This window comes from Malania oleifera, chromosome 12 (genome assembly GCF_029873635.1).
Source record: "Malania oleifera isolate guangnan ecotype guangnan chromosome 12, ASM2987363v1, whole genome shotgun sequence".
In the NCBI taxonomy this organism is placed as follows: Eukaryota; Viridiplantae; Streptophyta; class Magnoliopsida; order Santalales; family Ximeniaceae; genus Malania; species Malania oleifera.
The window spans coordinates 14,141,874-14,164,590 of record NC_080428.1 but is presented as its reverse complement, the minus strand read 5'-3'; the positions used below and the strand labels follow the sequence as shown (position 1 = coordinate 14,164,590).

Below are 22,717 nucleotides of genomic sequence, written 5' to 3'. Positions count from 1 at the left end.
AAGCCTATTGTGTCTTGGGCTACACCATGCATATAAGCACTCATCAAATACTCACTTTTTCTAATGTGGGACAAACTTCACAAGTGGAATTCTCAACATAAACAAGAAGTTTCCAACATGAATTTAGGAATATTTTCATATTTTTGTAGGAGATTTGACATATATGTTTTATTTAATTTTGAATTATTTATATTTGTAAAATTTCATATAATCTTAGATGGTGTCAACCATGTTCCACGTACCAAAGCATGCACCCAGCTAATAACAACGGACAATTATAATAGTATGAGTAGATTCTTTGGTTCCTTGTTTATATTTTTTCTTTGGGGGCGGGAGGTAAAGTGACTGGGAGAAGCATCTGATGGGCATCGGTGTTACGCAAACGCTTCTGTAGGTGCGTACTTGTTCTCCGAAGTCACGTTATTCGAGTGATGCAGAGAGCAAAAAGGAAGATAATAGAATGCCCACTGCCCTGATCAACAGCGAAAGAAGAAGAGAGGAAGGGGCCAGGAAACTGGCACACTGGTGCAGCACCAGTACTGCGACTTATCAGTTCATTTAAATTCGGGGAGCAACTAGCATGAGCGAGAGCAAGCAGGCAATTCATTAAGAAGATGAAGTAATTAATTCAAGATTGAAATTAATGGGTGTATTGCTTTCGCGTGGTAAGAAAAAGAGCGGCGACGACTCATTCTGGAGCGGAAACAACATCAATAGTAATAGAAGTAGCAGTAGTGCTGGAATTGGAAGCAGCAGCGGAAGCATGAGAAAAATAAGAAGCATGGCCCAACCACACAACACCGACAAGAACAAGAGCAAGCAGTCTTCTTCTTCCTCTGTAATCAGCAGCAAGAACAACAAGTACTCTTTCATTCCAGATTACTTCACTACCCTTGACCAGGTACTACTGCTTACTCCATCTATCAATCTCTTCTTCTTTCTTCCTCTTCCTCTTCCCTTCCCTCTCTTTCTTTCTATTCCTTTGCTTTTGTCATAACCTGACAAGTACCAACACACACATTTTCCCTCTCGTTAATTTCCATGAATTTCAAACTAAACAAAGCTTGCGTGCATTTAGTTTAGGAATTTAATTTTAGGCAGTAAATATATGACATAAACGCTCCTCTATGAAATATCATCGCACTGTTTCAGTTATTTTCTAATTTGCTGCAAACCCTAACTTATTAATTAATTGGGGATCATGTTTAATTGATCCATGTTGTTGAATGTTGGTGGCCTCAATTCATTCTCACCTAACACTCCACCCCCTCAACCTCCAACAAACCGCAATGATTGAAGTCCTACTCTGTTTGCTTGTCACACCCATTCGGGCCCATCTCAAGAAGCATTTTTCTTAGCCACTACTAAATACTAAAGTCAATGTCGAGTGTGGGTAATAATAATTGATTCTTGGTTAGCCAAATAGAGGCGAGGAATGAGGAGGGCACATCTTTTTTGGAGTGGGGCTTTTCTAAGCATAATGTATGGTCGGTCGTGGTTCCCCTCCGGCTAATGGAAAAAAGAAAAGAGCAAGTGGGTGTGGGGAACACACCACGTCTCTTTTTCTTCTTGAAACTAGTTAAAGTTGCAACCAAGGGTATAATCGGTTCATATCAAAAATCGATTTTCTAAAACCAAAACGGAACCAATGATCCGTTCACGGATAAACCAGTTTTTTATGATTTGATTCGATTTCCACTCTATTTTTAAATACAAAATTTATGTTCTTAAAGATAGGAGACTCGGCAAATGAAAAATATTTGCAAGCCTCAGAGAGTCCCGAACATCGCATACGCGGAAGCTTTGTATATCATGTTGTCCTTTTAAAGAGTCGAACCCCAAATCTTGCCCACTGAACTGTAGACAAGTTAAATAAATGCCCCCTAACCAATGGGCTAATGGAAGGCCTAGATGGAGCTTTATAGGAGGGGGAGGGAGCTTCAATTCTTCCTTCTACAGATGCGGGACAAAAGTCTATTTTTGTAAAATTCAAAATCAAAATACTTATCATTTCAGCTTTTGGTAAATTTTGTACACCCTTCTATACAAAAGAAGAGACCTTATTGGTTGCTTGTTTATCAAGAGAAGCAAGGTTTACAAGGCCTAATTCAACATCCCGTTATTAAAGTTTGAAGTTTTTATTTTATAAATTTTAGGTTCAATTCCTAAAACGACTGAAATTGGAAACTAATTATCTCTGATGATGACATGCAAATACAATATAATTCTTTATTTAATAAATAAATAAAATGGGCATGCTATGGATTTAGTACTGGGCTCTCAATTGTTGAAAGTCCATGAACAATCACTAATATTTAATTCATTAACTAATGCCACGCAAGGGCAATACATTAAAAGAAAGGACTACGAAAATTATTAGACTCGTTGGTATATTTCTACCCTCCAAAAAAGTTGACATAATTTGATTTTCTTTTGAAATGGTATTAGACTCGTTGGTATATTTCTACCCTCCAAAAAAGTTGACATAATTTGATTTTCTTTTGAAATGGTTTGATACGAAGCATCCAAAACATTTCCATGAAATGACTTTTTCACGGATCTAATTCCTAAAAATAAGATGTTTGCCTCATGAATATAATTTTGTTTGGCTATTTTTTTTTAAAAATTCTTAAGAATGTGCACAGGATTCTCATGTCAATGTTTGGTTGATGGGAATTCTTGTAACTATTTTAAGAAGATGAATATTATACATTTTACATGTGTGTAATGAACATATGAAACACAATCGTACTTTTCAATACAAAACCTACTAAGTATATTTACTTAATTAAATTTGTATCTTAAATTATTCAATAATTATACATTTAAACCATTTAACACTTAATAATTGATTAACCCAATAATTTAGAGCAATATAATGTTTAAATATTACGTATTATATCAATTCTTTTATAAAGCAATAACAATATTATTTTTATTTAATAAATTAAAATTTTAATTGAAATGTTATTTAACATAATTAACATTTTTAATATTGTTTAAATAAAATTTTAAATAACATTTTTATTAATATTTTTAATTAACTAATTAACTAATATTTATATTAACTAATATTTTTAACTGCCATGTTAATAATATATTTCTATCTAGAGCCCCTACTTATGACCTTTATCCCAATGCTTGTCGACTTTCCATGCATCATATGGTTAATTACTCAACTTCGGCGTTACATCTCGGGGATGTGCGAAAAGATGTTAGTTAATTTCTTATGCAAAAACCTGTCAACCTCCGCATTACATCTTGGGGTTGCACAATAAAATGTTAGTTAAATTTCTATGCAAAAACATTTTAATTATGGAATTTATGGGATCATAATGTCAATCCTTGTTTGATGTGTAGGGATAGTTTTTCCTATTGCACAAGGGATACCCTATGGAATAGGAGGTCAAAGTCATAGAGATTATAGAAACTCATAGTGGGGAGGAGAAACAAAGGAGGTGAGCAGACTTAGATTAGAAGAGATAAGGAGAAGATAAAGAAACTAAAGAAAGAGGATAATAAGAGAGAAAGAGAGGGATACAATGGCGCTAAGCTAGGCCGATTGTATTAGCATTGGGTTGTTTAATACCTTAAGTTGAAGGCAACTTACAAGATTATCATCAACACTATTTATGCTTATCACTAGTCAACCATTAAAACTAGAAACAATCTCTAAGTTTGCACAAAATCTTAAAAATTGAAATTCCTATCCTAAATTAACATCAATTTGAAAAGCTTCCTAACCTAGAAAGCCCCTCTACATTAGCATTTATTGTGTCTTTGATCATAATAATTGCTTTTGTTCCAAATGATTTGCATGAATCAAGACCCTATACCTTCGTTTGGTTTTTGAGAGCATCCAAGATCTCTCTCCTAGGTTGACGCTCTCTATTCAAGGAAACCCTAATTACCTAATGACAAGGTGACATTTGTTTCACTGGGTGACTATGTCTAATATCTTGAGGTTGCACTCATAACTATTCTAGTTTGGGAAGGCCCTATATCCTAATGTTTAGTCAACTTTCCATGTGTCATATGGTTGATTATTTGGCTTGTCATGACTCGAAATTTCTGCAATTTTTTTTTAATGCCATAACTTCACAATCCATTTAATACACATATGTAGTGGAATCGTAATCATCAAAGACGAAATATAATACCAGAGTTCTAATACTATCATATACACATAAGTCACTTTCCAAAACATTATTACAATCTCAGGTGTATAGAAACCTCTCCGCCTGCAAAAACAATTCTCACCAGTACTCATTTTGAACACACTCTCTGTGCCTTGCCCTGGAGTGCTAAGCTTGATCCTCTTAAGGTCCTGAAATGTTGGAATAAATATCGGGGTAAGACACCTCTCTGTAAGACGGGATAGGTTATTATTAGTGTGTGGCAACATGAGTTTTAATATAATAGAACACATTTATTTAATCATTAATTCAACTAAGAAATGTTTAAAAACTATACTCACGCATATACATATACTTTGATAACATATACTTTTCTCAAACATGTTCAAGTTCAGTAAAATGTCTTCATGTAACAAAAACAACATATACTCCATCAAGAACCTCCCCCGTAGGGTTTCACTGGCTAACGTCATGCTTCCCCCCATGATAGGGTCGTGCAGCCTGAAGGTTGGACTTAACCAAGGCTAGCCACCACCAGGCCAAGTCAACTTCAATATATATTTGTAGTACGATTGGCCTACCGCAATTGGTCCAGACCTAGGGCGGTCAACATCTCTCCGCAGGCCCAATCGACTGTCAATCACCTACACTACCATCCCAAATCATTGTGATTGCACTCACTCCTTTAATACTATAGCTACGGTACCGTGCTCTTTACATCAATCGTCCATCAGGGTTCTTAATTCATATATATATTTCCATTTACATAGTGTTATATAATATCAATATAACGAACTTCTCATATCCTGCCAACGTTATATTGGTATAGATATAATAAAGAATATAACAAACTCCTCATATCCTGCCAACGTTATATTCATAACCAACAATATAATGAACTCCTCATATCCTGCCAACGTTATATTGCGGTTTCCATAAAATTCATGAAACATACAATATAACGAACTCCTCATATCCTGCCAACATTATATTGTAGCTTTCCATAATATTCATAAAATCAGACAATATAACAAACTCATCATATCCTGCCAATGTTATAATATCATTTTCATATCCAACAATATAATAAATTCCTCATAACCTGCTAATGTTATATTGTGATCTTCAAAAAAAAAAAAAAAGAACAATATCAAAATCTCATTTTCATAAATCAGTAAACAGTCAGGCAAATCACCTCTTGTATAAAACCATCTTTCTTAGTTTTCGATATAAATCAGCAATGAATTAAAACACATCTTAGTATAAAATTATCATTCTTAGTTTTCTATATAAATCAACAATCAGTTGAAACACATTTCGATATAAAATCATCATTTTTAGCTTCAGTATAAATCACATATCATACTCAGCGATATCGCCATCATATCGTAACTGGTAAAATCATCATATTTATCCAATCCATAAAAACATCATCCTCATGCCACAGAATTTTTGTTTGTTAAATTATAAGATTATATCTACCTAGAAAAATATCGATTTTTCTGAAACATCATTTCCCACATGCATAGATAATCAGAAAAACATTTATATAACATTTCCAAAAATTCCTAACATAACCTATCCCCTTACCCGTTTACTGAGAACATGCTTGCAAGTTTCCTAGATCAACGGCCGTGGCATTCGCACAAACCCCTGTATTCACATGCCTAAGTTTAATCAGCTCAACCCTGAAATTATAATTATCTAACATTCCTAGACCCACACACTCCATTAACCCATTAAACCTTATAACAACAACATAATCAACTCCCTTGCCTCAGCTTTGGAGTGGTGCTTAGGATCCTCAAAACACAATTCTGCTCTGATTAAACTAACGAGGATTGACCCTAGAACCCCGTAGTGGTGTCCGGTCATTGATTTGGGTGAGTTTTGAGGGAGGAAATGAAGAGAGAGAGAGAGGGAGAGGAATCCCGTAGCTAGTGAGAGAGAGAGAAACAATTTTAAGAAGATGGATAGAAACCAAGGAAAAGGGGGAAAAAGAAAACAAAACAGAGCAATTAGAAGGCAAAAATTGGGTATAACCCAGAAACAAGGAAAACCACCCTTCCAACATCATCATAGACTCATAGTAGAGTTAGTAGGGAAAGAGAAGGAAGCTGCAACTTCCCCTATAAAACCACCAAAATTGATCTAGGTGAAGGGGATAAAGGTAGCTAACCCTTAAGGAGGAAAATGCAAGTAATCCAAACTAGGAAAAACTCAAAAACCTTAATATTTATGTATCAAATAGGATTTTTTCAGTTGACTTGACAATTGGAGGGTTTCTTTAGTCTTGGACTTTGCCAACCCTTATTGGAAGTACTAGACTAAAACCATTGTTAGAGTCTATGTTAACAATTTAGGTCATCTATGGTAATATTTTGTTAGAGTCATGTTGTGCTTACATTCTTAAGTGGAATAACAAATGAAAAGTAGTTCGGGAAGGCATGCATGAACACCCTTGGTGTTTTTTTGTCTTAGTGAGCCTTCAAGGCAAGAAGGCTCTTTGTTCCAACTTCCTTTAAGGCATGTTTTTCTTACTCAATAATAGTTCTAAACCATGCCTTGGACACCATCGTTTCAAAGCAGAAAACAAACCAAATATTGATTGGGCTTAGCCTCGAAATGAAGATAAAGTATTTGAAGTGCAAGGGAACTCATTTTGCCTCAGAACCGAAAAAGACAAAGGTCGAGTAAGTAACTTGCTTCCAACCAATATTTGAAATAGAGAATACAACCATAGAAAAACATAGTTATAAGTCCATGGAAACAACTTAGAACATATATGAAGCACAAAAAGGAAGGAGACACCTTCCTAAAAAGAGATAATGGAGGAATCATTGTTCATTAGCTTTTGAATATGCATCCTTGAGTTATATGATTCCAATATGAGTCCTAGACCCCTTTGAGTACATTTTAAGTTTGATGATATTACATAAAGCATCAAATGCTATCATGGGATGGGCATTCGCAACCACTCTCAAGAAATGTGCTTGGTTGTCGTATTCAAGCCTCAAGCCTTGATCCATCTCTTTGTTCTAGTAGTTTAACCTCCAATTAATTTATGGGTGATGTTGTGAGTGGCTGATGCATGAGAAAATTAAACTTCTCTTAACCTTAATTATAGAGAATTGATAGAGACCCAAAGAATTTTTACAAAAGTACCTTAAAGATTTCTATTTTGAAGCAATGGAAGTATCTAACCTAGGCCAAGTGATTGTTGCCACCCTAATGTATGCGAGCATGGATTTTAGGTTTTGGATTTGGGTTTGTGTGAATTTAGATAAACATAAAATTGTATTGCATCTGACAACTTGTATTTAGATTTTCATGAATTTAGAGAAACATAGCTAATATTATATTGAATTTCATTCAAATCCATTTAAATTCAATTCCAAGTGCCAAAACCCAAGCTCCCAAATACTACCTTAATCATTCTGTCAAGAGGATTTTTTCACTAGCTTAAGCATTAGATAAGTTTGCCGACTGGTGCCAAAACACCCCTTTTTGTTGTTGCCTTGAAGATGTCGAAGAATTTTGGAGGAGTACCAAATTAAACCCTAGTCTAGAATCTATATTAACAAAAAACAAATCAAGTCTGGAAACAAAATTAAAAAAAAGTTTCTTTGACCTCAAACCATGGCTAACATCATATTTTGGACCACACGCTTGAATCTTGGTGGATCTTCTGTGATATTGGCTTGACATAATGTTGTAAAGAAATCAAAGCATTGAGTAACAATCTCCTAGCGCATGGTTCGATAGATTTGCAAAAGTAATAAAGAATCAAGGATATCGACAAGGGTAATCAGATCACACCCTATTCTTCCAACGGCCTAAAAGGGGTAAGAGAACAATTCTAATAGTGTATGTTGATGATATAACCCTAACTGGGGATGATATTGTAGAGATGGAAAGATTGAAGAAAGTTCTAGTTATTGAATTTGAAATTAAAGATTTGGGACAAATGCGGTACTTCTTGGGCATGGAAGTAGCTAGAACGAAAAAAGGTAGTAGTGTCTCTCTGGGAAAGTATATTACTAATCTCCTAATTGAAATTGGCATGCTTGGATGTAAACCTAGTGAAACCCTGATTGAAGCAGTAAAGAAGGTCGAAGACTGTGGAATACCAGTTGAAAAGGAGAGGTATCAGAGATTGGTTCGTAAGCTAATCTACCTATCACATACTAGACCAGATATTGCATTTGCTGTCAGTGTGGTAAGCCAACACATGCATTTACCAAAAGAAGCTCATTTAGATATTGTGTACAAGATCCTTCGATATCTCAAGGGCTCCTTGGGCAAAGGACTCTTCTTCAAGAAATGTGAAAGTAAGGAAGTAAAGATCTTTACAGATGCAGATTGGGTAGGATCAGTAGAAGATCCACCACCGGTTATTGCACATTCTTCTGGGGAAATTTGGTAACTTGGAGAAGCAAAAAACAGAATGTAGTGGCTCGTAGTAGTGCCGAAGCTAAGTTCAGGGCAGTTGCTCAAGGAATATGTGAAGGACTGTGATTACAAAAACTCTTGGAAGAACTACAGGCCCTAGTAAAATTTCTTATCAAACTCTATTGTGACAACAAAGCAGCCATTAGTATCTCTCTCAATCCGGTTCAACATGACAAGACTAAACATGTGGAAGTGGACCGACACTTTATCAAAGAAAAAGTTGAAGGAACTATCTGTATGACTTATGTACCTACTAAGGAACAAACTGCAGATATCTTTACTAAAAGGCTGGCACGATAGAACTTTGATGATCTCATTAGCAAGTTAGAGATGATTAATATCTATGATCCAACTTGAGGGGAAGTGTTAAAATCCCAAGTATCTTTGTGAATAATGAATAAATTAGGAAAGTGAGTAAATGTAGAAGATTTTATATTATTCTGTAGGGGGATTATTTCCTTGTTTAGAATAGGTGATTGTACTATATAATGTAAGATTGGGATGTACAGAAAGTGCAGAATTCAAGAAATACAGAAATTATATTCTGTTTTCAAACCTCCATTGCTTCAAAGGAGTAGTGGGGAAATGAACCACTGAGCCAAACTGCCAAAGGTCTGGTTTCTAGAGTTCATAATGTACATGGGATACAGAGAGTGTCTATTTAACTTTCTTGGGCGGTTCAGATTAGTCTACCGTGAACCAGAAAGATAATTACATGCTCTTCAGTGTATGATCTTTTTGTCTACAACTCATAATCAACCACATCTCCGGTCACTGTCATGCTAATGTTTGAGACAAAAATTTTGAAAGCTGAAATTTATATGCATTAATGATAATTTTGAAGCATGTCTAGTCATCATTTTGCTGTTCAGTCACTTCTTTTATTCAGCATGGAGCTTTTTGATAAATGATGTCACTTGAGGTCAATTCTAAATTTCTAAAAACTATATGCATTCATAATCAAAATATGGTACAAGAAGTTTGTACACTTAACCAAATGCTTGGTATGTAAGAATGGAATGGAATCTAAATGCTTACCCAGTTTCCATATGTTCATTCACTTTTTATTCCTTTCTGTTCTGGTCCCATTCCATCTAAACCAATCATCACAGAATAATTTTACAAGATATTGACATTATTGGCTGCCTCATATTCCTTGTTGAACACTCAAGTGTTCTTTGCTGTTGTGATAGCTTGTAGAGTGCAACTCTTTACACTCATTGGTGATAATAGTGGCTTCACTGATTTAGTTGCAGAAAAATTTTGCTTCCTAATTTGAGCATTGCAGTTGTCATTAACTGTTCCCTTCACATACTTATTGGAAAATATTTCTTGAAGTTTTGAACGAGTCTTCTCCTTTCCCAGGTTACAGAAGCCTTGAGAGGAGCAGGTCTAGAATCATCGAATCTTATCATTGGAATTGATTTCACTAAGAGCAATGAATGGGCAGGTTTGTTGAAACAGGAAACAAATTCTGTCACACATTTGAGTTACAGAACTTATCCATTTTAAATTTATGATAAAGGAATACGTCTTAAATTCCAAGTCATTTGGGCATTGATATATGTATTGCCCTATCTAATATGCTACAGAAAGGTCCTCTCCAATCAATTAGGATGAACAGGCATTATATACTTTTTATGAGTTAGCAAAATATACTGTACACTGAGTCTTTTTCTGTTCTTAATACATTTTTCTCTGATTTCTTTGCATGTTGTTGTTTACTTTCTCATTATGTTTAATTATCATGCATTTTTGGAAATGATGCCATTAGTCCAACCAAACCTATTATGATGTAACAACCACTAGACTGACAGGATGGATTGACATCAGATGTTTGTTGTATTATTATTTCATTCTGTAAACTGTTCTATATTGGTATTGCATTTTGTGGAAGCCAATGTGGTGATGTTGTCATACATTTTCCTCTCTATTTCTATGATAGGGGAGTTTTTGTTCTTTTTACATTTTCCTATCCTTTCATTGCATTTTTCTTTCTTTACTTCATATGTTTACTTACCATGCATTTTCTGAAAATGATGCCGTGCATTGAAACATTTAAACTCAATATTATGTGACAGCTCCTCAACCAAGAAGATTGACATTGAATTTCCATGGTCAAATAGTGTTATATAGTCTGTAAACAGTTCTCTTGGATTTGTATTGGGTGGAAGCCAATGTGCTGATGTTTTTATTGAAGGCAAGACATCATTCAGTAATAGGAGCCTGCATGCCATTGGCCATACTCCTAATCCATATGAGGAAGCCATTTCAATTATTGGAAAGACATTGGCGCCCTTTGATGAAGACAACTTAATTCCTTGTTTTGGCTTTGGTGATGGTAAGTCGTAATCCTCCAAAACCAGAAGATTTTGGACTATTTTGTTCATATTTTTTTCCTTCTGTTTTGATGATTGATTGTTTCTTTTCTAATAGCTGGTTTGAATTTTTCATTATAGCCACTACCCATGATCAAGAAGTGTTTAGCTTTCATACTGATCATTCACTTTGCCATGGATTTGAAGAAGTTCTAGCCTGCTACAAAAAGATAGTTCCAAATTTGCAACTGTCAGGTTGATCATTCATCTCGTTTTATCTAAGATATTTGGTTTATTTGATCAGTAACTAATTATTTTGATTTTGCTGCTAATGTCTTAAATAATGTTCTGACTCAAGATAACCTATTTGTTCCTATAATGTTTTTTATTATCCCAAGAGTCATGGCTACAGAAACTTCATACATATATGTGCTTGTTTTTAAGGTCCAACTTCGTATGGACCAGTGATTGAAGCTGCAATAGACATTGTGGAAAATAGTAATGGGCAGTACCATGTTTTGGTTATCATAGCAGACGGCCAGGTAATTCCTGAAACCTTTTACCTATTTCACTCTCACTCTCTCATATACACACACAAGAACACCCACAGCTATGCATTGCGATGTTGATGACACTTTGATTTTACCAATATTTGCTGCATCTTGAAGGTGACAAGAAGTGTCAATACAAGTGAAAGAGAACTTAGCCCTCAAGAAGAGAGAACAATTAGTGCAATTGTCAATGCGAGGTATGAACTTTGAAATTAATGGATTTTTTATATCATCCTGTATTATGATTCCATGAAAAGGCCATGACTGGGCGGCCTTGGACAGGTGTGCTGGATACAGTTTAACACTTGTGTTATGTTTGGGGGGTTGGAGTTGTGCCTTGGATTTGAACAAAGTGCAGGTCAAAATTGTACTGAGATTAATCAAAATTCACACAAACTGTATCCAAGTCCCGAAATCATTTCTCCAAACAGGACCTTAGCATTTTTGCACAAAAATGGCTGTTATCAAAATTCAACCCATCCATTTGTACTATACAGTCCTTGGATTTTACTGCTGCAGGAAACAGCGGCCCCTTACCTAAATGTGGAATCTTTATAGGAAGTTCTTCCTTCCTTGTCCACGAAGAGTGTCACTAATGCAATAATCCATCTGGTTTCCTGCATTGTTAATTTTTATTCTCTCTTACTGATAAACCTTTAAGGTGCTACTGTGCTACAAGCATTAAATTGTCAACTCAAAAATTATAGTAGATAAATTACACTCGCACATGCGCCCGTGTATCTGATGCTCCAAGCTATTGAAAAGGAGAAATATTACCATATTGACATGGTTGCTTAATCAGTTAATTGAAAATTCCAAAATCTATAAATCTAATGATGTTACTCTCCTATTTTTTTTTTAAAAAAAACTATTGGCAGTCATCCTTCTTGTGCAAGGCTTTTATCAGACTGGATAACTAACTGGAATGGACAATGGATGTACCAGCACAGAACTGTTCATCGTCACAAAGAAGAAATTTATTCACAGGAAAGACTTTGGAACTGACAAGTTCTATCTTTTTTTTCCCCCCTTTTTAATGACCAGTTCATGTCCACTCTCGATTGTTCTTGTTGGTGTCGGTGATGGACCCTGGGAAGATATGAAAACATTTGATGATAAGATACCTGCTCGTGTATTTGATAACTTTCAGGTATTGTCCCAGTAGAGCATCTCTCGACCTTTATTGTCCTTTTTGGTGGGTTAGAATTCAACCGGCAATGGTTTTGCCTAATTGTTTTCCTATTCTGTGCAGTTTGTTAACTTCACCGATATTATGTCTAAAAACACAACTTCTTCTGGGAAAGAGACAGCTTTCGCTCTTGCTGCTCTCATGGAGATCCCCATCCAGTATAAAGCATGCCGTGAACTCAGTTTACTTGGGTAGGAACCAATCATGTTGTTATTTCCCTGTTATGTAACAAGCTACAACTACTCGGTGTAAAGTCAATTCTACTTTAAACAATAAGAAAAATTTCCTATCTTCACATTGGCCTTATGGAGAAAGGCATGGAATTGAATATGCACTTTGTGTATATGTGCGTTAATATATGCATCTATACGCACACATGCACTCGAAAGATTTATTTGCAACGAGTTTACTTCTTGGGATCCATGATAAATAATTTAATTAATTTATGTCAGTCTTAGTATTGGGTTTAGTTATGAGTCCAGTTTCTTAGCAATGATTTTAATTCTAAGAAATGGAACGGCCCTAATAATATTGCTAATCTAAATTACATCTTATTGTATTAGTGTCTCTATGGATGAGTCTTGGCCCAATGGTAAAGGTGCTACACCCAAACCTTCGGGTCAGAACTTTTTATTTACAGAACAGAAACAGCCTTTTGGAAGGGCAGCATACATTCTGCACTTGCTATTCTTTCTTTCTTGCTATATACTGGTGTATGTATAATGTATGCTTATTCATACTTATTGTGTTGGAAAAAAGACACACGACAGGGAAAGCCAAAAAAGTAGTTCCACGCCATCCTCCCATTCCTTACACTCACCGTTCTTTACCGGCCAGCGAACCAAGCAATCTTTCAACATCTGTGGCAGATGAAAGAAACCAGGTAACAATGACTACGTGGTACTATTCTTACATCTAAATGGAGAACCTTGTCATTCTCACAATAGCAAGACTGCCAGTCCAAACCAATCTTAACTTTCATTTGATACAGATGAGAAAATATTATGTGAACTGAAATTGTACAGCTGAGAAAAAAATGTTTGCTGATCAATCATATCTACTAGTTGTTTTCTGATGGCAATTGAATTTTCCCTGAATGTTTTACTTTGAATATAGGTCTGCCCTATATGCTTGACCAGTGGAAAGGACATGGCATTTAACTGTGGGCATATGGTAAGTTGCAACAGAACTGCAGCAATATTAATCAAATATTGGATTTCTGTTCTCTAGCTGCTTAATTTTCCATGCATTATAGTTAATCATGACTTAGTGAGACTTTTTTTATTTGCAGACCTGTAGAGAATGTGGGTCAAGATTGTCAAATTGTCCCATATGCCGCCAGCAAATTGGCAGCCGTATCAGACTATATACTGGGTAGTTGCAGCAGTTGGACAAAAATGAGCAGAGGTTATATATATATATATATATATATATATAACTTTACCTTGTGCTTTAGGTGTGAGTATCACCAATGTAAGTAGCTACTGAGAAATGTCTTTATGATGAACTGCTGTGAACTGCTTGTTTTATATATGCATGTTTCTATCTTCCAATATATATGTAGTTTCTCACCGTTGAATTAAATTTTTTTTTTTTGTTCATTTTATGTTTGTTTCAGAATTCAAGCATGGATAGTGTCAATTTGTAATTATACAGCTTCAAGATTCACAGTGCCAGTGGATGGCTATGGTTTTAATACAAACAAGTTGTATTGAAATGAGACGTTTGTAGTTATACATTGACTTGACGAAGCATTAAAGTTGAAAGTCCGGAGATAAAAAATAGACGGATAATCCTATGAATTATACATGACCCAAGACAACAACCCATGCAGAAAATGAAAACAACTGAGCAATGTTGAGAAATATATGACCCTAGATGACGTGCCTTTGGAAAAAAAATGAAAAAAAAAAAAAAAAAAAATTCCAAGGAAGAAGAAAGAAAATGAGTAATCTTGTGGGATTATAAAAAAGGAGTTAAAAAAATTTAACTTTGAGTGTTTGGTTATGTTGTAGTATGTGACTCATAGTTTGAGTGGAACACATGTACAAAGAAAATATGATTTGGAAAAATAGAGAAGGTGGGTTGCAAAAAAAACCATCAACGACTTGCAGAGTTGCATTGATGGAGTCAGGCTCAGGAAGAAATGGTCGACAGTTTGGTAGAGATCATTGACGACTACATCGACGGTTTGGTCTCAAGAAGAAAGCATCGACATTTTGTCTGAAATCGTCGATAGTTTCAGTCTCAGTAAGAAACCATCGACAGTTTGTCTGAAATCGTTGATGGTTTTGCGTGGCATTGTTTTTAAATTTTGAATCGAGAAGTTGAATAGGTTGGGGTTTCGGGGGGAAAACCTCTAGGGGTTGATATAGGAGTATTTAGGGAACTTTCTAACTACTTTGCACACAAGGGGTTAACATATGCGGTAACCCTAATTTCGAAGATATTGAAAATTATAGCCACTACAAAACATAAGGTTATTAGTGACGGTTTGAAACCATCACTAATAATCTCAAACCGTCACTAATACTTATTAGTGACGGTTTAGGGACGATTTAGAATTCGTCACTAAAACGACGGTGACAACTATTTATCAGTGACAGTTTTTGAAGCCACCATTAATAAGCTAACTTTTGGTGATGGTTTTACAACCGTCACTAATCTAGTGGTACTATTAGTGACGGTAGTAGAACGGTCACTAATACTTTAAAAAATTAATTTTTTAAAATCATCAATTAATTCTTGTAAAAACTTGTAATTACATTTCAACACACATAATATTGAACCAGAATTATTGAAAAAATCATAAATTGTTCAAAATTCATGTACAAATTGTTCGGAAACTTCATATACATGATCAATTCAAATTAAAAAATATATATATAGAAAAAAAAAAAGAGCTACATCTGACTGCAGTGCTCCACATCATCCTCAACCTCGTGTGACAGCCTGCAGACTTTACAAAGTAATATTATACAAAAAATTTGTATATAATTTTTGAATATAAATGTACGTACTATAAGTAAAAATGATTTTATAAAAAAGTATCAGACATAGTTAAACAAAAAAATGATACAATTTTAAATAGGTAAGTTTAATCAGTCGAAATTGACCTCACTTTGTGGCTACCTCATATGCTCGACTTGGACACCTGAGTGCTTAAATCCACTAAATTTATTAAGTTTGTTCGTGTTCTAACTTTTCTTCTAAGTGCACAAAAAGCTCTTGAGGAAGAGTTTTTGGGCACTGTCAGCTCTAACACGTTGAGTTCAATGTCACGGACGTGTCGGGACTGAACCCACTCGGTTTGGACCTTGTATGCTCGAGCTGGACACCTGAGTGCTTAAATCCACTAAGTTTGCTAAGTTGGTTTGTATTCTAACTTTGCTTCTACGTGCGCAAAAAGTTTTCGAGGACGAATTTGTCAGCTTTGGCATGTCTAGCTCAATGTGACGGACGTCTCAGGACTAACCTCACTCAGTTTGGACCTTGAATACCTGAATTGGACACTTGAGTGCTTAAAATTAACTAAGTTTACTAAACTCACCTCTAAGTGCATAATTTTCAATCGGGAAGGAGTTTTTGGGTTCTGTCAATTCCAGCACATCGAGCTCAATGTCACAGACGTGTCGGGACTCACCCCACTTAGTTTGGACCTAGTATGCCTAACTTGGACACCTGAGTGCTTAAATTTACCAAGTTTGTTAAGTTTGTTTGTATTCTAACTTTATTTCCAAGTGCGCAAAAAGCTCCTAGGAAGGATTTTTTAGCCACCGTCAGCTCCGGCATGTCCAGCTCAATGTGACGGAGGTTTCAAGACTGACCTCACTCAATTTGGACCTCGTATGTCCAAATTGGACACTTGAGTGCTTAAAATCAACTAAGTTAGCTAAGTTCGCTTCCAAGCACATAATTTTCAATCGGGGAGGAGTTTTTGGGTACCGTCAACTTCGACACATTGAGCTCAATGTCATGGACGCATCGAGATTGACCACCTTTGGTTTGGATCTCGTGTGCCAGACTTGGATACATGAGTGCGTAAATCCACTAAGTTTGCCAAGTTTATTTGTATTCTAATTTTCCTTCTAATTACGCAAAAAGCTCTCAGGGAAGAATTTTTGGGCACCGTCAGCTTCGACACATCGAACTTAATGTGACAGGCGTGTCAGGACTAATCCCACTTAGTTTGGATCTCGTATGCTCGAATTGGATACCTAAGTGCTTAAAATCAACTGAGTTTACTAAGTTTGCCTCTAAGCTTATAATTTTCAATCAAGTAGAAGTTTTTAGGAACCGTTTGCTCCGGCGTGTCGAGCTCAATGTCATGGACGTGTCAGAATTGACCACACTTGGTTTGGATCTCGTATGCTCGACTTGGACACCTGAGTGCTTAAATCCATTAAATTTGCTAAGTTTGTTTGTATTCTAACTTTACTTTTAAGTGTGCAAAAAGCTACTGGGGATGAGTGTTTGGGCACCGTCAGCTCTGGCACATCCAGCTCAATGTGATGGATGTGTCGGGACTGACCCCACTTGGTATAGAACTCATATGCCTGACTTGGATACCTGAGTGCTTAAATTAACTAAGTTTGCAAAGTTTGGTTGTATTCTAACTTTGCTTCTAGTTCATTTGTGACAAAAAAAAAAAAAGCATATTTCACGTTTTGGACACCTAGAACCCCATTTTTGACTTATAACTATTTTCCTAACTATCTTTGTTGCCATTCTTACTCACTCCTGAACCTCCTTTTACATCTTAAGCTTTAAGAAAAGCTAAAGAAAAGGAACCTTTGAGAACTAACTATAGAAAACGTTGCTACGATTACTTTTAATAAAGCCAACATTCCCACTTTCATGATCGCCTAAATCAACCCAAGTTGCATAAAGTTTAGAAACTTTTCTTCTCCTTAACCTAGCTTTAGTACCCGTACTATTTCCCTCCTTATCAACACCTCTTCTTTTCTTATTTGTTTATTCAAAAAGACAACTTCTCTTTCCAATATTATTGTCATCAACAACCTCAGCTTCTTCTTCTTCCTCCTCCTCCCCTATCTTCCTTCTCCTTTTGTATAGTTCTTTGAAAATTAGGACTTATCTTAGCCTCGTTCTCTTCGCTATTGGCAAGGTAATTGGGCGTTTAACTCAAGCTTTACGGTTTATATTTTTAATTAAATGCCTAAAATTATCCAATATTTTAATAAAGTGCCAAAATCATCATTCTTAAACTTTATTGCACTATTTATGAAGTTTTGGTAATTTTTGGTCGCAGGAAAATTCCCGAGAATCAAAACCGACACCTGTTCGTATTTTATGCATAACTTTTCCGTCAGAGCTCCGATTGAGACGATTCAAATTTCTAGAGAAAGAGGAAAGGATCATCTACAACTTTCATGTTTTGAGTTTTGTGAGCTACGGGCTTCAGAAGAGCAAAATTTGTGACGAACCGAGAAAAAATAAAATGAGAAAAAATATATATATTTGAATGGGTTATTGATGTGACCCGGCCACGGGTTGTTCCTCGCTGGGTCCTAGGGCACCGCCCTCCTCCTTTAAATTCTTTTCTTTTTCTTCCCTGCAAGGAGGCTGCTTCCATCTTCTCTTCTCCTTCTTCTTTCTCTGTTTTTTTTCCTTAAGCTTTTCTATTCCATCTTCTCTTCTCCTTCTTCTGTCTTCTTTCTCTGTTTTTTTTCTTTCCTGTCTTCTGACTTCTCAACTACTCCAGCCCGACCTCCAGCCCTTCTCAGCCAATACCACAGCCGCACTGCAGCCATTCACTCGACTGCAACAGTTTCTTCAACCGAGAACACACAGCAGCAGTAGCCGCGGCTTCACCATACCAGATTTCCGAAGCCACAGCAACCCATGAGCATCCAACACCAGCAACACAGCAGTCCCGCGCCCTTCTCCAGTCTTCCAGCAGAATACCAGCACAGAGCACAGCTGCACAGCTCCAACACAGCCTCCTTCGGATCCTCCTCTGCAATCACCCTCTGTTTTGCTCTCTCTCCTCTTTCTTCTTTTCTTTTCTTCCGTTTAATTTCAATTACAACTTAATGCTTTGTTTTTTTTATTTGTTTAGTTATTTATTAAATTCGTGAAGAGTTTATTTGAATATTGTTCAATTGGTTTTAATTTCTTTTGAAGTTTAATTCTCTTTTTGTTTACTTATCTTGTTTTTAATTCAAGTTATTATTATATTTAAATTAGTGGCTTTTTATCATTCTTTCAATTTAAATTCCGTTTTACTTCTTGAAAAATAGTAATAAAGAAAAAGAAAAAAATTATAAAATATAAAAAAGGAAAAAAAAACTTCAAAACAAGATTATCATTGTAGTGGTTAATTATTTATTAATGTTTTTTTATTGTTTTCGGTGGTAGATTTAATTATTGTTCGAGTCATTTAGTTAATTTTATTAAGGTTTGGTTTGGTTATTAAAAAGAAAAAAAAAGAGAAAAAAAATATTGTTTTTGTTTTGAAGTTTCCCAAGTTTTAGTTTTTTTTTTTGTAGCTCGGTTTATTTACGGTCAGATTTATCAAAGTTTGCATTTTTATTGTGTTTCGTTAAATTTAGGTTTTTATTTGTGTTTTTTTTTTATTTTTTATTTTGGTTCGAGTTCTTGCTTTGTGTTAAGGTCTTGGTTTTTAGTGTGTGCGTTTGAATCTAATTGAGTTTCCTTGCCTGTGTGTTTTTAATTCCATGTTCAAAATTATCATCTTCAATTAGCGCGTGTTTTGATGTTTCCTTAAGTAGGATAGGATTTCCATTCTTGCTTTTTAATTTAGTGAATGTTAGTTTTAGGGTTTAAATTGCGTGTTATTTAATTTGTCAAGAGTGAAATTGAACAATCTTGAAATCCCGAATCTGAACTGAGTTCAGTACATTTTTAATTTCGATTGGAAGAACGTAAAATCTGAAATTAAAACGCATTCCCTGAGGAGACGATCTAACCCTTGGGCTTAATATTACATGACATAACTCCTATACTTGGGATAGCTTTCGAGCTGCTCATTTTTCGAGTGAGTCAAGTTTTTGGCGCCGTTGCCGGGGAATTGCCAGTTTTAATTTCGAATTTTGCATTTTTCCAATTATTTTTTGCTTTTCTTTTATTAAATAAAAAAAATGAAAAAAAAATGAAAATTGAAAAATTGAAAACAAATTGTCTGTTGCCGTGTTAGTGAATTTCTATTGGCGATTGTGATGTTTGATGCCCTGAGTTCGAGATAATTCGAATCGATTGTGTAGACTTTCACCTAGCACTAGTAAGGATACACATAGCACTGAGTTTGACTATTCACCTGTTAGTCCTGTGAGTGATTCTGAATTTGAGCTGAATAATCTGTTTGGCAATTATTTTGAAGAAGCTATGGCTGCACATGCACCACGTACACTTGAAGATTTTCTACAGCCTGCACGCACATCTACACCTTCATGCATTGTGTTGCCCCAGGATGCACCGAATTTCACTTTTAAGCATGACATGTTATCTGTGATTCCCCAATTTCACGGGATGGACTCTGAGAGTCCATACCAACACTTGACAGACTTTGAGATGGTTTGCACCACTTTTATTAATAGGGCTGGAACTGATGAATACATTAAATTGCGTTTGTTTCCCTTTTCTCTGAAAGACAGGGCAAAAATCTGGTTTAATTCTTTGCGCCCTAACTCTATTACTAGCTGGGCTGAAATGCAGCGTGAGTTCTTACATAAGTTTTTTCCTCTTCAGAGAACTCAGTACCTGCAGGAGCAGATCAGTCAGTTCATGCAAAAAGATGGTGAGACATTCCAAATATGTTGGGAGAGATTCAAGGACTTGATGAACATATGCCCGCACCATGGTTTCGAATCGTGGAGGTTGGTGAATTATTTTTTTACTGCTTTAACCCCTGTATGCAAACAATTTGTCCAGTCTATGTGCAATGAGATGTTCTTCCATAAGGAACCCGACGAGGGCTTATCATTTTTAGACTATCTCGCTGAGAGTGCCCAGCAGTGGAACGCACGACCAGAACGGGTGCCGATAGCTGCCCAACCTATCCGAGCAATCAGTGGCGGGGGCAGATATGAGGTTAAAGAGGACACTAGCTTACAGGCCCTTGTAGATGCGTTATCTAAAAAATTGGAAGTCATGGAATCCGAAAAGTCGAAAGCTGAGATTTGCACGATTTGTGAGACTTCAGACCACAGACCTCAGGATTGTCAATTCTTACCTGTGTTGTAAGAAAGCAGATCTGATCAAGTGTCATCGGCAAATTGGGTTAACAAGACGCAGAATCAGCCGCTCTCAAACACTTACAACCCGGGGTGGCGGAATCATCCAAACCTCTAATGGAGAAATGATCAACCGGGTCCATCATCTTCACGATATCAGCAAGCACCTCAATCATATGCACCGCCTCTGCAACCGACATACAATCCAGTCGTAGCTCCTCCACCGCAGTATTAACCGAAACAGTTTTCTCAGAGCTATGCACCACTAGGATTCCAACCAGCGTTAGTCCCCATTCCAGTAAAAAAAGCTTCAGATGATAGTGTAGCGCAGGTGGCAACCATGCTCCAGCAATTCATGCAAATGCAAGTTACGACCAATGGAGAACTGAAAGATGTCGTAAGCAAGATGAATACATAGCTTAATACCCTGGAAAAAAGAAAATTCCCTGCACAGCCTCAGCCTAATCCCCAGGTATATAGACAGCCACAACAGTCAGTGCACACTGTTTCAGGGGATACGTTTGAGTCAGCAAAAGCAGTTATTACTTTGCGAAGTGGAAAGGAAGTTCCCCGTCCTGAAATGGCCACTGACCAACAAACAACAACGCCGATACCTAAGGTGACAAATGAGACAGATAAAGGAAAAGAAAAATCAGACGAGGCCAGCTCAAGTTTAACAAAGTCAAATAATAAAGAGGATGAGCCAGTTAAGGAATACCAACCTGTGGTACCATACCCTCAGCGTTTGACATTTAGCCAAAAGAACAAGTATCATACGGAGATTCAAGAGATATTCAAGCAGGTAAAAATAAATATTCCACTTTTAGATGCCATACAACAGATCCCTGCATATGCAAAATTCCTGAAAGACCTTTGCACCGTAAAAAGGAAACTGAACGTGAAGAAAAAGGCTTTCTTAACTGAGCAGGTTAGTGCATTGATTCTTAGTCAGACTCCACAGAAACTTAGAGATCCTGGCTCCCCCACGATACCTATTATGATTGGTGAATCTCGTATCGGGAGAGCTCTACTTGACCTAGGGAGTAGTGTGAATCTACTTCTGTCTTCATTATATGACCAGCTGGGTTTAGGTGAATTGAAGAGAACTACTATGATGCTACAGTTGGCAGACAGATCTGTAAAGGCTCCACGAGGTATTGTTGAGGATGTTTTGGTTCAGGTTGACAAATTTTACTATCCCGTGGATTTCGTTGTTTTAGATATGCAGCAGCCTGCTTCCACCATTTATCAGGCTCCTGTCATTTTAGGGCGGCCATTCCTTGCTACTTCAAACGCTCTGATTAACTGTTGGAGTGGAGTCCTGAAGCTCACATTTGAGAACATGACACTGGAAATGAATGTTTTTAATGCTCATAGGATGTCAAGTGGGTGTGATGACGCAGATACTCATGCAGTCGATGTGATAGATGACTTAGACACTTCAGAGCTACTGTCGGTACTCGATGTCGATGCCGCACTTGAAAATGACTCTTTTGCGCAGTTTGAAGGGATTGATGAATTATTACTAGAATCAGAGGAGCAGATCCTAGATAGTGGTCCTCATATGTTTGATGTGAGTTATACAAGTAGTTGGCGTAAGCCTACATTTGAGGCCATTGACCTACCAGAAATTCTGAAGTCATCCGCAAAAGAAATTCCAACCCTTGAGTTGAAACCATTGCCTACTGAGCTGAAATATGCTTTCTTGGGTCCAGTAGATGGCACATTCCCTGTGGTAATTTCTTCACACCTTACTCATGAATAGGAAACTAAATTATTGCAGGTACTTCAAGAGCATCGAGGAGCGATTGGATGGACCATTGTTGACATCAAGGGTATCGACCCTTCCATTTGC

The 22,717-nt window shown here is 36.4% G+C and overlaps 1 protein-coding gene and 1 non-coding gene across 3 annotated transcripts; one reads left to right on the top strand and one right to left on the bottom strand.

Annotated features, from left to right (window-relative positions):
* The first annotated feature begins 240 nt into the window (after positions 1-240).
* On the top strand, positions 241-14,363 carry LOC131144942 (E3 ubiquitin-protein ligase RGLG4). Of its 2 annotated transcripts, XR_009133933.1 has the most exons (12): positions 241-901; positions 9,954-10,038; positions 10,789-10,929; positions 11,048-11,161; positions 11,351-11,448; positions 11,575-11,654; positions 12,502-12,607; positions 12,710-12,837; positions 13,406-13,529; positions 13,763-13,819; positions 13,938-14,119; positions 14,265-14,363. XR_009133933.1 is itself a non-coding variant. In XM_058093928.1 (11 exons), the coding sequence occupies exons 1-11, from the start codon at positions 644-646 to the stop codon at positions 14,022-14,024; spliced, it is 1,278 nt and encodes a 425-aa protein (XP_057949911.1). In that variant the 5' UTR covers positions 241-643; the 3' UTR covers positions 14,025-14,363. The 2 variants fall into 2 exon arrangements, 1 of the variants encoding a protein (XP_057949911.1); XM_058093928.1 differs by having other exon boundaries at positions 13,938-14,363.
* A 6,024-nt stretch (positions 14,364-20,387) lies between these two features.
* LOC131145300 (small nucleolar RNA R71) lies at positions 20,388-20,493 on the bottom strand. The gene has a single exon (XR_009134083.1). It is a non-coding gene; the product is annotated as a small nucleolar RNA R71 (small nucleolar RNA).
* Positions 20,494-22,717: the final 2,224 nt, after the last annotated feature.

Bases quoted from the DNA above. Each gene is read 5' to 3' on its own strand.
- LOC131144942 (XM_058093928.1), top strand. From the start codon at position 644: ATGGGTGTATTGCTTTCGCGTGGTAAGAAAAAGAGCGGCGACGACTCA. The intron at 902-9,953 runs GTACTACTGCTT...CTCCTTTCCCAG, and splicing joins ACTTCACTACCCTTGACCAG to GTTACAGAAGCCTTGAGAGG. The intron at 12,838-13,405 runs GTAGGAACCAAT...GTTGGAAAAAAG, and splicing joins CGTGAACTCAGTTTACTTGG to ACACACGACAGGGAAAGCCA.